This window comes from Falco rusticolus, chromosome 4 (assembly GCF_015220075.1).
Source record: "Falco rusticolus isolate bFalRus1 chromosome 4, bFalRus1.pri, whole genome shotgun sequence".
NCBI classification, from domain to species: domain Eukaryota; kingdom Metazoa; phylum Chordata; class Aves; order Falconiformes; family Falconidae; genus Falco; species Falco rusticolus.
In genome coordinates, this window is record NC_051190.1 from 104135080 (window position 1) to 104150545 (window position 15466).

At 42.1% G+C, this 15466-nt stretch overlaps 1 protein-coding gene across 4 annotated transcripts in view; it reads right to left on the bottom strand.

Annotated features, from left to right (window-relative positions):
• RARB (retinoic acid receptor beta) overlaps positions 1–15466 on the bottom strand; it is a 333134-nt gene that overhangs the window by 85301 nt on the left and 232367 nt on the right. The window contains exons 1-2 of one of the 4 annotated variants that reach the window (XM_037384093.1): positions 7880–8549; positions 28–117 (exon numbers count right to left, since the gene is read on the bottom strand). The exons of 1 other annotated variant lie outside the window; for it this stretch is intronic. In XM_037384093.1, the coding sequence (XP_037239990.1) occupies positions 28–117; positions 7880–8036 (247 nt within the window). In that variant the 5' untranslated portion in view covers positions 8037–8549. Of the gene's footprint in view, positions 1–27; positions 118–7879; positions 8550–15466 lie in introns of those variants that run through there. 2 more of the 4 variants (XM_037384095.1, XM_037384097.1) reach the window with 2 other exon arrangements.

Consider the following 15466-nt stretch of genomic DNA (forward strand, 5'->3'; position numbering starts at 1 on the left):
AATTCTCATAAGAAAAGAGATACACACCTCTACATGATGTGCTGCTGCACCACCAGCCAGCTGAGCGGAGAAGACCACTGGAATGGTGTAAAGGCCATTTCAGGAACTCACCACAAGCTGCATTCAGATAAAAAAAATCACAGGATTCGAGAAATTTTTTGTGTTATTTGACTGTTTGGTGGTTGTTGTTTTTTTGTTTGTTTGTTTGGGTTTTTTTACCAAACCATTCCTTCCACTGTTTGTATCTCACAGGCACAAATGGCTTTCTAGAACTGAAGAACCCACTGAAGGAAATCTCAAACTGTGGCAGTTGACTCTGGTTGGTGCAACACCAGACAGCATGTTTAATTGCTCCACACCTCTGCTATATATCTTTAAAAGGAGAATGATCCTTCTTTCTTTCTAAGAACAAATACAATGTTGGATGTTCATCGTGCTGAACATCCAGCACAATGGCATGAGCTTTTATTGGTGTTTCATAGAAGTACTGGTACATAAATACACTAAGGGCTCACGCATACGACCACACTGTGTCTGAAACTCTTATTAAAATCTAGGGTGGAGGGTTGAATGTATTTAAGTGCTTCACTAGTTAAGACTCTAAAAGACAAAAATAAACTTAATTTGTCATTTTATTGCTCAAAGAGCCTTGCTAAAAACACAATGTGAGTCTAGAGAAAAATATTATGGTTCAATGGAAAGAGATCCTCCAAACCATTAAAAGAAACTAAGCGGTGCTAAAAGAACCTCTTTGTTGCAAGACATTTCTCTGCTCTCCTTCTTAGGGGGTCCACTAAGAGAGTAAAATGTATGTCACTGAAAGTGCATACAATAGAAATCCCTCCGAACTACGGATGGACTTTAACATCGTATCTTTAGTGGTGAAGATCCAGAGCACTCTTGAGAATTTATAAATACTCATTCAAACCTTAACCTATTAAACCTACACAAGTGTTGCTTGCATGTGTATATTTAACTTACATAGCTTTATAATATTCAGTTTATATATGGTATAAGCAGGGGAGAGAAAAATCACCTTGTACAAGGGGAACAGAAGGTATATTATATACTCTGTGTCTAGGATTCTTTACACAGACTTGCTGGATTATATTTCCATCTCTCTTAACAAAAGTATTTGAAGAAGCTGTAAGGCTCAAACAGAACGTTAAAAGAAAGTGGGGTCAGTTATATAAGGGCTGGCATTAGTTAAGTTTTTTTCAAACCCACTTCCAAATAAAGGGACAAAGAAGAGAACATTGTGGGAATGTGTTTCTAAACCACATGATATCCTTATCAGATTGTCATGTACAAGGGAGGTTCTCACACAGGGACCCCATGCTGGTGAGCTGCCGTGAGCTGCCCCGTCACATGATGCAAGTTCTCCGCTCCTATTCAGATTACTAAAATGAGCTGAAGGAAGCTAGGTTTTCCCCTCCTCCCTCCCCCCCAAAATAAGCAAAATGCACAGTGACCACAGTCATACTAATTTGCTGCCACTGGGAAAACAATCCTGAGCAGCTGGTAATGATGAGTGAGTGTATGAAGAAGAAAATCTAGCTATTAAAATAGATACTACAAGTTTGAAACTGTCTCAGATTAATATCTGATGAGCAGACTTTAACACATGGAAGCAAACAGAGAATCAGAGAAATCTGTCAGACAAAATAAAGAGAAAAAATTGTAAATTTATATTAAAGAGAGCAATATGTTTTTATGAACAAGTCCTACTTTGTCTTCTAAGTGTCTCTATTTCTACTGTTAATGTTGTGAACTCTGTCACTGATTTACTTTTTCATATAGTTTAGGGGAAGTGGGAAAGTCCTTTAAAATTTTTTAGTATTAAATGCAGGTTCTAAATAGTATTTGGTCATTTAAATATGTGGCCTGTTTTTAAAAGTGCTGAGGGAGCTCCTAGATGCTCAGCATATTTGGAAATGAAGCCATGAAATGTGGATTTAGGATGCTAACTTCAGGCTACTGTTTCTGACATTCTTAACTTTCGAAACACATTTTGCTCATGCAACGATGAATTAATAAAATCCCAGACCTTAGATTATTTTTAAAAAGACAGTTTAAAATCTACAGTTTTGGATGAAAGTTCTTTACTGATCACAGTTAGGAGGAACAGCTAAGATTACTGTGACTTAAAAACTGCACAGAAGAATCATTTCCACATGATACCAGTTTGTTTATCTTGTGCCTAGATTATGGTTCTCAAAAAGGCAGCAGCAGTCGAAAGACATTACTCTTGGTTTGCCTGTCTAGAAAATCCAGTTTTGCTATCCTCCTGCTTCAGCTTTTTCTTGAGGTACAGAGAAAACAATTATTGTTACTTTAGAATAGTTTTGAGCATTTTGTGGCTTGTATTTTCGTGGTTCCATTTGGTTTGAAAGGGCTTGGATTTCAGCAAGAAGTGGCATGGGTCACAGTGCATGGGGACAGACTTCATGCACGTGAGCAAAGGTCAAAATCAATCATAGCTTTGTATTTCCAGGCCTATTACTTTTGGCAGTTTACCCTGCCAGAAGGGGCTAAAATATCTGCTTCCCAAAAGGAGTAAAAGTCAACAGGGGGCAATAATATAATCAGCTTCTCGACCACGCAGCAACAAGAAAGGAGGGAAAAGGATCTCCTCCTTGTCGTAGCCACTAAACCATCTAAATGTTAGATGCAATATTTTCAGCAAAAAGTTGAAAGATTTCACAGCACAGTGACTTGAAAAGGACAATAGGCCTATTTAGGCAATTATATTATGCAGGCTTTGTTATTAGGCAGCCCTGCTCAGTCCCAGAAAGTCTGGATAATCAAAAGTGTCCAAGTACAGGAAGGGGAAAAGTACAACCCCACCCTCCCACACAGTGGCTGCCAGGACCTCTGGATTTGAAGGGTAAAGTCTATTTACCAAAGCTCCTTGGCCATTTTATACATCAACTGATATCCTTTCCTCATGGGGTTGTGCGCGACAGCCTAGCAAAGCTCTGGAAAGCCCTCCGAAACCACAACTAATTTGGCCCCTGTAAACTTGCTGCTCAGAGGCTGCTGCCAGCCTCCTAGGCAGAAACTACAAGGGGGAGCAGGGTGCTCCCCCCCACTTGCATGCATACCGGCACTGGCCCCCACGGCCAAACAGATCTGGAGACTCATCGCAGCTGTGCTCTGCTTTTGAGGTCTCAATAGGATGGGGCACGGCACAGCCGACCGCAGCAGACAGCAGTCCTTCTGAGCACAATGTCCCTTTCACAACCCTGCTCCCAAATCTAAATGCTGGCTGTGTAACACAGCCGTACTTCATCGGCTGCGTAAAGAGTGGTGTATAAATTAGGCCTGAGCAAAAACAGTCATTTGGGGTGTTTAGGGGAGGTGGAAGCATAATCCCCTGACCGGGGCACCTCGCTCCCTGTGCACCTCTGAGCAAAGCCCCTTAGCTCGGCCGGGCTGCAGTGCAGGAACGATGCACGCATGGTTAACGAAGGCGGCTCAGCAGTAAGTGGGGATTTAACTGGATGTGAGGATGACTAACTTCACTGTCTGAAACATTATCTCTCTCTTTCAACTCCTTAACTTCGCGGTAACCTCTCTTTGAGGCAGCGCCCAGCCAGCCTGGCTTTGTTCTGACAAGTTGCACCTTTGCTGCAGACTCATTAGGCAAGAAGGGAGTCACCCAAAGATACACTGCTTTTCCTTCAAGCTTATCCCACCCCTGACTTCACTAGCGAACACCTTTCGTAATTTCTGTTTGCAGGAGTTTTTGACAGTGATGCGTGTCCATTAGAGTTCTCCTGTGCCAGCAGCTGAATCAAGCTAACCGTATCAGTCTGTGTAAAGAATAGTTGTTCTCATTTCAATTAATTTGAAAGAAAAATATCCCTGTGCAATTTTTTTTTTTTGAATGAAGGGGATCTGAAACAAACACTTTTCATCACATATTTCAGGGCATTAAGCTACAAGTATAAAAATTTAAACAAAGACTGTATCCCTAAGCAAATCAGTCCTAGTGATTTGGCTGTAAAGTTTATAGATGAACTTTAAAGAAAATAACCTCGTTCAAACAGATCTTGCCTTCTGGGCACTAGCAAACACACCTGCAGCAATTTGATACTTGGGAATGCAGATTAAAAGTCCTTCACTTCAAAATGTTTGTTTTTAAATTCAGAAAGATGAAAGAAAATAAAGTACTGAGCTTTTTTCTGTTGAGTGCAGATGTTTCCAGTGCTTGCAGGGAACGAGAACCTGACCCAAACATTGCAATAATCCGGAATTCAGAAGGAAAATGCATGCCTTTTGGAGTCCCATCTTCAGGAACTTTCTGAACATTAATACCTGCTAGATCCTCTCCAGGCAAACACTTCCCACCAAACTGAAATAAGAACCGTGTACTCCACAAGCCTTGACATCCTATTATGTCCCGCTGGCATATCCTTAACTTTTGCCTTCATCAAATTTCTTTTTCTCCTAAACCCAACAAAATGCGGTAGGCAGTAGTCTTCTACTTGATAAAATTAGCTGAAACACTACATACTGCCAAACAAACTTACTAGTGTTTTGGGCCTGCTCATTTGTTTTTCTGCCTGTTTAATTAATGAAGACTAATGAAGACTTTTTTTTAATAGGTTTTTCCAAGGTCAAATTGCCATTCCTTGCAGCTCTTCTCTCAGGGTCTGTCCCATTCCCACTTCTACAATGTTTAGTTAGCTCACACTTCACCAGAAGTTACTGGTTTTCTTTTAGTATTTGTTGTCACCGCACTACAGGAAAGATGAAAATTCTACTTTACATAAAAAAATAGAAAATACTCATTCTTGCAATCTTAAGTCTTTTGTCCTCTTAAGAACTGTTCTTGTCTAATTTGATTACACTGACCTGATTTTTATCTTACAAGAAAATGAGTGAGAATAGACTCATGATTAAAAGTGCAGTCGGTTCTACTCTCATTTCTGAGTCCATAGTTTTCTTTGCAAATAAATAATTCGTTTTTAAACCTACAATGATATAAACTAATATCACACAAAACATAAACACATACCAGTGCAAAACTAGGTGTTTTCTTGTGTGCTTGTAACACATCTTGTGGTATACAGTGGCTAACATTTGCGTTGCAAACCCGTAGCAGGTTTTTCCTCCCACAGAGGGGAGGCAAAAAAATACCACACAAGTTAAGGTCATGTTTGGGTTGCGCCTTACCCTCTATTTTTACTTTGCAGACCCTCATGGACTAGAAAATTTGTGATGCTGCAGGAGTACACTTGCTTAGTGAATCATAACGGGATTAACATACTGAAGATGTGCTGAAGTTGGAGACCTACAGCATTCTGCCCTAACCCCTGCAACAGCCAGTTTTGCCAGCATTTTAGTTGAAGCCCTGATGCTGTCTGGGATTGTTACTGGCCTGTTCAAGAGTCTGCACAATCCGTGTATTATTCCCTCAACAACCATTTACCTTTTACTCTACAATCACGTCTCTATCAATATTTCTAAGGCCTAAAGTGATGGCTGCAGGTGTACTGCTTTTATGGCAGAGCCAAAAACTAGACCAAAAAAACCTATCTATTACAGGTCTAATAATTTACAAATTTCACTACAATTACTTTCCATTAAATCACAGAGGTCTTCATAAAACTAGAAAATCAGGAGACACTTGAGTTAGAATTAAACATTGGTGTCTTTGTATTTATAAGTACTGGAGCAACCTTTAAACCATTAAAAGCTTTCTGGACCACAAAATTTCTGGTTTTGTCATTATTGTCATGAGATGCAAGGTAAAATCTTACATGCTGTGGGAACTTCAGTATTTTATAATCCGTTTACATATATTTACCTATACACATAAAGTGCTTATGCTTTCTTCAAAATTAAAACCAAAACTTGCTCTAGAAATCAAAGAGAATTCTTCATTTGGACCCAAACTAAATTGCTCTTCCACATTTCTATACCATTAGCTTTCATAGTTCAAATTACAGCCACTGTATTATGATTCAGGTTTCTGCCTGACTTTAAATTCCCATGCAGTGAAGATTAATCCTATTGCCTACAAAGTTATGAGACTGGATTCCTGAATGCATTTTCCTGTATTTTTTATTTACTCTTGTTAATATGAGTTTCTTTGATTAGCTAAACTTTGCTGTTATCAACACTTGCCTCTTATCACAGGCCCTAGGCAAATGACATATTTACCACTCATGCCATTCTGATAAGGGTAATCCTGTGTTTAACTTGCCCAAGAACAAACACCATATATTTTGTTTTTAAGAAACCTGCTTCTAGGTATTAACAGCGTACAAAAGAATGAGCAGGACATTTTAAAACCAGAAGTTATTTAAAGAATATTTTGTGAATGCAAGCTTTTAACGACAGCATATGCCTCCTACTCCAGGAAAGTTTATTTAATTCCAAGTTTCCGCAATATCAACACTGAACTTACACTAAAGTTTAAACCATGGAAGGAGGAAAACACATTTTTAGTAAAACATCTGTTTCGGGTTTTTTGTTCCCCCTAACTGATGTTCTCCCATAGCTAGCAACATTATTTTGAAGTAAAAGCTTTGTTTCATCTCTTATTTAAAGCATTTTGAAAACAGCACGGAGAAAATAAACATCTCATGCTGAACCTCACAGTCTCATTTTAACTGTAAAGACAGCAAAACATTTTCGGTGTTGTAGGCTGGTAGTCACTAATTTTTACAATTCTGTTTTCATTACTCAGCCCACACAAACGTCATATGGTGACTGAAAACTTTTGAGCAGAGTGAAAAAAACCTCTATTTCACCAAATATATTTAATTTATTTTTCAATTCCCCCCTCCACTCCTTCGAGATAAACTGTATCGAAAGAAGAACTATTCTAATTCCTAGGTAACTTTTTAACATACAGCAAAATAAAAATTTCAAACAGAATTATATGGCTAATGGTGTACTGAAGTGCCCGAGAGTGTGCTAAAAACATTTTGATACATAGCCAAGTCATTTATCTAAATCACCTTCAGAGCAGTGAAGCATCCTGCAAGCTTTTACGCAGAGTATAAGGTGATACTTTTTGGCACTTTTTGTCATTTCTCAAACTTGAAACCGTGGTGTTAAAATACTGCTATTTTTTACCATCTATGTATTTCAGCAACAAATGAAGACCCTATAACATAACAATACATTTTCAGAAGGTCCTGCTACTAACTCTCCCTCCTCCGTTACCAATGCAACGCTGCCTGAATCTCAAGGTATAGAAATAATTGATGGTTAAACTCAAAGGGTGTTCACAGTAAGTAGTTTTCTAGAAAAACAGCAACTTCTTAGAGCAACAAAGTGAAGAAGAAAGGTGGCAGCAAGGTCAGTACAAAGAAATATTGCCTTTTCTTAGGAAACTTAAAACTACTGTCTGATTTTTGGAATGGCACCTACCCACTCCAATTCCACGTCTTTGCAAGAACTATACAGAGCAGCATTTTAATTGCTTGGCTGCTCTGCTAAAATGCACTTTGAGACAACATGCATCCAGGTTATCAAACACACTACAAAATTAGATTAAAAAGGCAAAGAAAAAATACCACAGAGATGTTACGTAAATTTGTCCTTCACTGATTGGAGTTTTGCAAGTATTTGCTATATTATAATTTTATGTTTTCCTACTTGGCTCCACAACTGTTGTTAATCAATGAGAAGGGATAAACAGAAAGCAGTCCCGTGCTTCTTTCCCTTTTCCTTTCTCACCAAAAGAAGAAAAAAGGCTTGCAAAACCACATTTTGCACAAAAAACTCCCCCCACCCCTCATTACCCCTGCTCTTAATTACAAGTATTTTTAATAATTAATTAATAAATAAATAAATAAATAAATAAATAAAAATAATAATAAAGCAGCTTTAAAGTGGAAAAATAACAGTTGGGACCTACATTGAGCACTGTGCCGGTGTTGCCACTCTGTTTGTGCCAATCCACTGAAGCATGCTTTGAGAGCCTTCTCCTGGAGCATGCAGGAAGACGGACTCGCAGTGTAGAAATCCAGCATCTGAGCAGGGCTCACTGCTAGAACATCCATACAGTCAAACATGATTCCCCCTGCACAGAATGCCTGCAAAAGTGCTTTCCTCTAGGTGTGGAGGAAAATGGCACATAAAAGTACACCCAACTCCATCAAACTCTGCCCCTTTTTTGGCACGTAGGCTGTTGGTCTTTTTCCCAGACCAGAATCATGAATTATGACAGACAACACAGCTAAAAGCCTGTAATTGATCCAAATGATCATTTACCATTTTCCAGGCTGCCCAGCCAATCCAGCAAGATGGGGGGAAGCGAGCTGCATTCCAAGTTTTAGCTCCCATCAATTGCCCCCGAAATGTCTTTAGAGTCAGCCCCGCTGCCCGGGCGCCGGCTGGGTGCGTGCCGCGTCCCGCGCCGCGCCGATCGCCCGCCTCCCCGGGAAAAAACAGCTCCGGTAGGGCCTCGGGATCCCCCTCGGCCGGGAATAGATGCTTCTGCCTCTGAACAGCTCACTTCCTACTACTTGTGTCACAGGGAATGAAAGATTGAATTGCCTAATATATGCGAGTGAACTTTCCGTGAACCCTTCCCAGGCTGCTAACCTTCAAATGACCCAAGCGGTCTGACATCACCAGCTCCCAGGATTCTCACACGCCTTCACAACTCCCAGCAGCCCTGCAAAAAAGCAGGCGGGCGGGCGGGCGGGCGAGCGGGCGGCGGCGGCGAGCACCGGCCCTGCCCGAGTCGCCCCGCTGCCGCCGAGCGGGCGGCAATGGCGGGTGGGGACGGGGAGGCCAACTTGCAAACCCACCCGAAATAGCGAAGTTACAAAGAAACAATGAGGACCAAGGCATGGGGGCTGGGAACTGAGGCAGTGTTTTCGGTGGCGGTAGAGAACAGAGCATTTTGGAATTGCAGTTCAGTTCGCTAAAACTTCTGCGCCCCCCCCCCCATTCCTTTCCTCCCCAGAGGCCATGAGCGAGGCGCAGGCGTCTGCCGCCGTGCCGGAGCTACGGGCACAGGCTTTGCCCCAACTTCTGGGGTGGTGGGACAGGGTTTGGAGCAGCCTCATCGCAGCACAGTCCCTGCGCCCACCAGCAGGGACCCCTCCTTCAATGCCACCAGCAGAGAAGATGGCCGGTGCCAGCCCCACTCCCCGGGGGGACCTCACAAGCCCGCCCCTCCTGAGGTGGGGGAGGCTGGTGCCATCTCTCCTCACCATCCCTCACCCCGGCTCCTAAATCGCCCAGCACTCTCAGGCCTCCCCGCCAGGGTTGCCCAGGAGGGGCTGTCCCCACCGCTCAGCCCAGGGCAGGAGCAGCCACACAACCCCTCTTCTCCTCAGCCCCGCCGCCGCCAGCTCCTGCCTGTCTCTGATTAGCACAGAGGGGCTGGGGCCGCCTGCCTGGCCCTGGAGGGGCTGTATCAGCTTTCAGAGGGCTAATGAGCCCCAGGCCCCCCAGGAGGGGAGAAAGGCCACAGGCAGGTCCCTGGGGAATGGGACACACCACAGGGTGCCAGGAGGGGAGACCACGGCTGCATCCCCCCCCCCCCCGGGACGGGGGCAGCCCCGGCCACCCCCTTGCAGCCATTTTGAAGACACAGGGCTGCTCCCGCCAAAACACCCGCTAAGGTCTCCGCGGCAACCGCGCTGCCCACAGCCCTCCCTCCTGGCGGGAGTAGGTGTCGCCGCCTTCACAGGGCTGTGGCCGGCGTGCCACAGCCAGCACTGTGCTGGCCCACCACCTGCATTAAGCCAGCAGGGAGCCCTGTGCTTTCAAGGTAGATAACCACCTTCTGCAAAAACTTGCTTACAGAGAAAGACTCCATGGAGGCCTTCGCCAGTCCATGTTCCTAGGGTCACTTTAGATATGAAAAACAACAGCCTGGAAACAGCCTCTGCCCCACTGGAAAGCACATGAGCTCAACAACCAAGTGCACGCTTTCATTTTAAGCAAATAAGCCAAGCCTCCTCAGCCCCGGCGGACTGAGCACCAGCTCTGAGTGAGGTTTCCTGGGGCAATGAGAAGCCTCGCTTCCCACCTCAAAGCTAGCTCAGGTTCAGAAACTGGAAAATGAAACCCTCGATTACTACCCGTTTCTTGAAAAGCCTAAGACAGGAGGTGGGTAGAGCAAGGGACGGATGTTGTGTGCAGACATGGCACACAACTGGTGACTGTAAAGAAACGCTGGGCAGAGACTCAGTCTGGGAGCTGCACAAGCCACTTTAATGGATCCCATGTCCCCTCTCCACAAAAAGTCCTTTGATGAACCGAAAGCCCTCTGACAATGCCTGCAGATTGTATAACAAAACTTTTCACACAGGTTCAAAAACTAACAACCCCCCCCCCCCAACAAAACAAAACCAACCCCCTCCCCCCAGCACACACACTTGTTCCCTGAAACTGATATACCCATGTTGAAAACCAGCAGCCAGCAAAAAGACCTGCTGCAATCTGGAAACAAATCCGCTTGAAGAGATAAAAACAAAAGCTTTTCTTAGGCCTCCTTCCCCTCCGGTGGGAGAGCTTTGGCTGTCCCTGCAGCAGGCAGTCTCTCCCTCCCATTTTCCTTCCAGGCAGAAGAGTTACAAATGCTGGAGTCTAACAACGTCTTTTTAAGGACTTTTTAAGGTCTTTCTCAGTCCATTGGGGTGTCCTCCCCCAGCCTGTACTCCTCAGCTGAAGAAGCCCCTGACACTAATCCAAAAATTATGCATAGCGCTCATTTATTGAAAAAGCCATCCTTCAGGGAAGGTTTGTTTACACCATTTCAGCACAGCAAGTAGCATTTGTGGTATTAAAAAGACAAGTAGCTAAATTTTTGTTAACATCTCAGCTGGCTGTGTTGCTACAATTTTGTTTTGAGTAGCAAAGCTAAACTAAAAAGAGTATTTTCTAACCAGATGACACAGGATGCACAAGAAATTTGGAATATGTAATGTATCACCACAAAAATAACTGGAAAGAATGACACAAAACACAGTATGTTTTGTCAGTCTCCAATTTGGGGAGAAAACAGCATTTTGTGTGGACCATGGCTCTTGGAACAGTTTAAGCTTATGCCAAGAAAAACATATTGCCCATGTGAGTTAAAATAAACAAAATCAGACAAACAGAAATACAGTTATATTTATTCTATTAGCAGTCTTATAATACCATATTTAAAAATAAAACCTGCCCGTTGTACCTTAAAATCTAGACTGGGCACTTCTGAAAGTAAGTGTCAGTAAGTAAGTCACACTTAACTACATATGAATTTAAAAAGATTACTTTTTCTCACTGTATCTAAATGAGCCAGGTAGCTCATCATGTTTTATTATGAATAATAATTGTGCTAATGCTTATACTTATTCCTAAAATCACATGTAATTAACGAAGTCTTCTAATAGCCTAATGGTTTGCTTGCATACTATTTCTACAGTACAGTAATTTATGTATCTCATATTTCACTCTGAAATAACATACTTGTTTTTCTTAAGAAGAGTATCAGGAAAAGCTACATTCTTAAAATGGGGTGTATTTTCTAATCTAGATCGGGACTAACCTTAATCACTGTGATAACTAATAGCCCTCTAATTCAAATGTAATGAAACTTTAAGTATTGCCACGTATTTTAAATGCCTACACAGCTCCCATAAAGGTGCGAGTAGGCAACAACTCTCCAGTATCTTCCCCTTTATCCGTGCAAAGAAACTGATTTCACATCACCTCTTTGATCTGTTTTCTCTCAGACTGTGATGGCAGAAACTTTACAATAAACATATTCTTAGCCACAAGTGAAATAAAAACCAAAAGTTCAAGTCAGAAATCTATTTCCTTTGGTGTTACTGTATATTTGTCAGTGTGACATAGCACATTTGAAACCCATAATCATAAAACAAAAATTTACAGCCAAGGTTTAGGGTCTACATCTGTTTCTCTGGTTTTTGTACTGCAATTACCCACTGGACAATTCAGAAAAGCAGCACTATGAATCATGTACTGCACACATGTTTGCGCTGGTCACTTTTTCGTTAGTACAAGAGGCTCAGGGTGCCGTAATATGCTTCACCAACAGAAAGAGAGCATTAACTAGAATCAGGATGAGTGCACTGGGCTCTCCAATAAAAATTACTTTACTAGAAGCAACAGAGTACTCCTGGAATATTACAGGCATATTTATAGGATGGAAAAATTAAGAAGTACATGCAAAAATTCTCCCAAAGTACCTCAGGGGAAGCAGACTGGGTTTTTTTCATGCATGCATTTTAGTATTAATCAAATGTAGCACTCTCTTGAAACAGTTTTGACAGCAGAGTAAATGGTTACTAGTGAATGATGTGTGTGTTTAAGCAGTGAAAGCAGAGACAAAGTGATGTTTTCTTCTACTCCCTAGGCAAGAGCTGACACCAAGCTTGCTGCCTCAGCTTTGATACTCACAGATTCCTTTGTGTCAGTTGCTGGGAGAATCACTGGCAGTTCACTAAGCCTGCCTCACACACAGGGGCTTTGATTTTTACCTCTTCATTGAGAATAGATGTTAATACGAAACAGTACTTGTCTGCCCTGGAGGGTCCCCCCACCCCCCCAGCCCCCCCCCCCGGTGATACAGGGTTTCAAATCTGAAAGCCTGAATCCCCCTTCACTACATGTATTTTTCAGTGTTGAAGGATGTTTTCCTCATGTCTCAAGCACATGAATGATGTCAAAAGATTATGAGGAAGAAAATCACTGGGTCACAAGAGAACAGCTGAATATTTAAAACTCCAAGGTAGTCCTGAGGAAATAGGTACCAACCCTGAGCAAGAATTGCCCTGAAGAAAATAAAACAGTAAAATTGCTGGCATAAAATGGCATAAACGACACGGAAAAGCATGAAGTACAGTGAAATTAAGTGAAAAAGGGGGTATCTTCTGACTGCTATATGCTACTATGCACAGCTTGCAATGACTGAAACAGGAATTTGCACGTAACAGGAAGAATTACTTCAGGCCTGAAATATATCACAGCAACTGGCAAAAGGCTATTCAGTGCAGAGCAGTATTTTATTTTAGATGGGAAAAGCAGAGTTAGTCAGCTCCAGACACAGAACTCGGGCATGCAACCAGTCTGCAAGTCACTTAATGATAAAGGCTTTTTGTCTGTTTTAATCAGTGGATATGTATTTGTGAAGATGCCTTTAAAGCTGATTCCTTAACTTAAAGGCTACACAAATAATTCATCTCCACAAACCTGAGCACACAACCACGTTTCTTAGAATCCATACTGTGCTGTACACTCCTCTGGCCTAGAGGCAGGGGAAGAGAACTGCCCTATATGATAAAACTGGAAGTATATCTAGTTCAGCAATCCATTTCCAAGAGTGACCACTACTAGACCTTTCTAAGGAAAATATAGGAATCTCCAGTGATTGGCAAAGTATAACTCACCCATAGGTCCTCTAATAGCCTGTTCTCTAACAGGAAATCACTTAAGCATTAAAGCATGAGATTTAATATCCTTTCCAAATTTGTTTTTGGTAATAACCCTGATATTCTAGATATTCATATATAGCCAATGTCTTTTTGGATTGTGATAAATTTGTAGCTCCATGACACAGGAGGAGGTAGTATATTATTGGGCTTTGAGACAAAGGAGGAAAAATATTTTTTTAAAAACACTGTAAAACTCATCCACGTTGCAAATAAAGGAGAGCACAGACCAAACTGCACTTCTCTGAGGCCCCAAAGGCTGACTGCTGTAGGCTCCAGAAAGGTTGGCAAGGAGGCAATGACATCATGTGCCTAAGGAGGGGATGACATGTATTTTGAAGGATATAAAAAGAAAAAACATTATTACATTAAAATCTGGCTACATACTGAACTACGCTTGCTATTTAGGAGGATCCTGCAGTGCAAACACCACTACTAAATGGTTGTCAGAAAACAGCATTGGGGGGGGGGGGGGGGGGGGGGGCAGAGTTTGTTTCATTTTGTTTTCCTTTTAAATGACCAGAGACTGCTGTTTCAAGGTTTAGCCAAGAAAGAGATTTTTACTGCTAGCCTATAAATCCCTCAAACATAGAGTTATAATGGAAATGCTGAGGTAACTGGAGTGCCACACATGGTACTGACACATTGCATTATATAATCCAGGGAGAATGAAAGCTGGGAGATCTATAAAACGTAAGTAGAAGCAAGATGTAAGAAAGAGCAGAAGAGCAAGTAGAAATATTGAATATTAAACTGCAGAGAATACTACTACTAACAATAAAGTCTCCTATATGCTGAATACGCTCATGGTTGGCTGAAGGAGAAAGAGCATGCAGCTCCATTAAAAACAAAATAGAGACTCCAAAAGGCGATTCGCGTAACTGTTTCGTTTCTGCCTTTTTTTTAGGGAGGGGAAAGAAAGTTACCTAACCAAAAGGGTAGTATTTCTTGATGTTCTGATATCCTGCAAGGTGTCTCACAACGTGTAAATAACTAACATTAGAAAATGCAAAATCAATGGAGTTCCAAACATAGACAGCTTACCACCCTAGCTGTAATCAGAATCTAAACTGGGGCAACAGTATTTCTAGAGGTTCTAACGGCAGCTTAAACTGTTGGTGAAGTTTGCTCTAGCGGCTTTCCAACAAGCGACCAAAGTTACCAAGGAGTTACTGGAACTACAGCTCAGTGCAGACATATATCCTAACAAAGACCAAACCTTACTTAAGCCTCATTTAACTTAAGACAGACTTAAGCAGCATTTAAGGCTGCTGCTTGGAAAACCCATATAGAGGGATCCCAGAGGCCAGGAACAGCTGAAACACACTTGCACAGAGCTCTGGACACAAAGCCTGATGCAGATCGGATTGGATCACGCCATTAGTATAAATGGCCACAGATCCACAGTTTGACACATGTTATTCATGATAATCCATTTCCCACTTAGCTAGTTCCCAAACCTACATCAAACACTGAAAGAACAGTCCAATGTTGTATCTATGGGCATCTTAAAAAGCAAAACGAAGGAGTGACTGGAAAATGTGCTGGTATGGCTACTTGGCTAGCAAAGGTAATGACAGCAATGACAATGTGGTGACACCACCTGAAATCTGCTGGTCATGATGGTCATTATGCTAACCCATCTACTCCACCTGTTGCCCTAAAGCACTGTAAAATTACACCTTTGTTTTATCGTGCAGATGTAGTTTCTATTTGGGTACAGTCTGGGGAACAGCCTGTGTGTTTTTTTGCTGTAAATGAGGTAGGATTACCCAGGAACTGAGGTACATATTTGGCAAACTGGTGTCCCTTTTTTTTTTGTGGAGTATGTGCCATCGATACTGTGTGAATTAACCGAGGGCACATGTCCTTCCAGGAACATTGTTATCACTGTTAACTGTACTGACATAGCCTGAAAAGTAAACTTGGCTAACAGGGTCAGTTTTACAAGCATACAGGTTACCATAGTATAACTAACCATTGCTGAGTGGGTAAGGGATTCTGTACATCCCTTTTATGCTACAATAACTATCCACAATTGGGCTGTT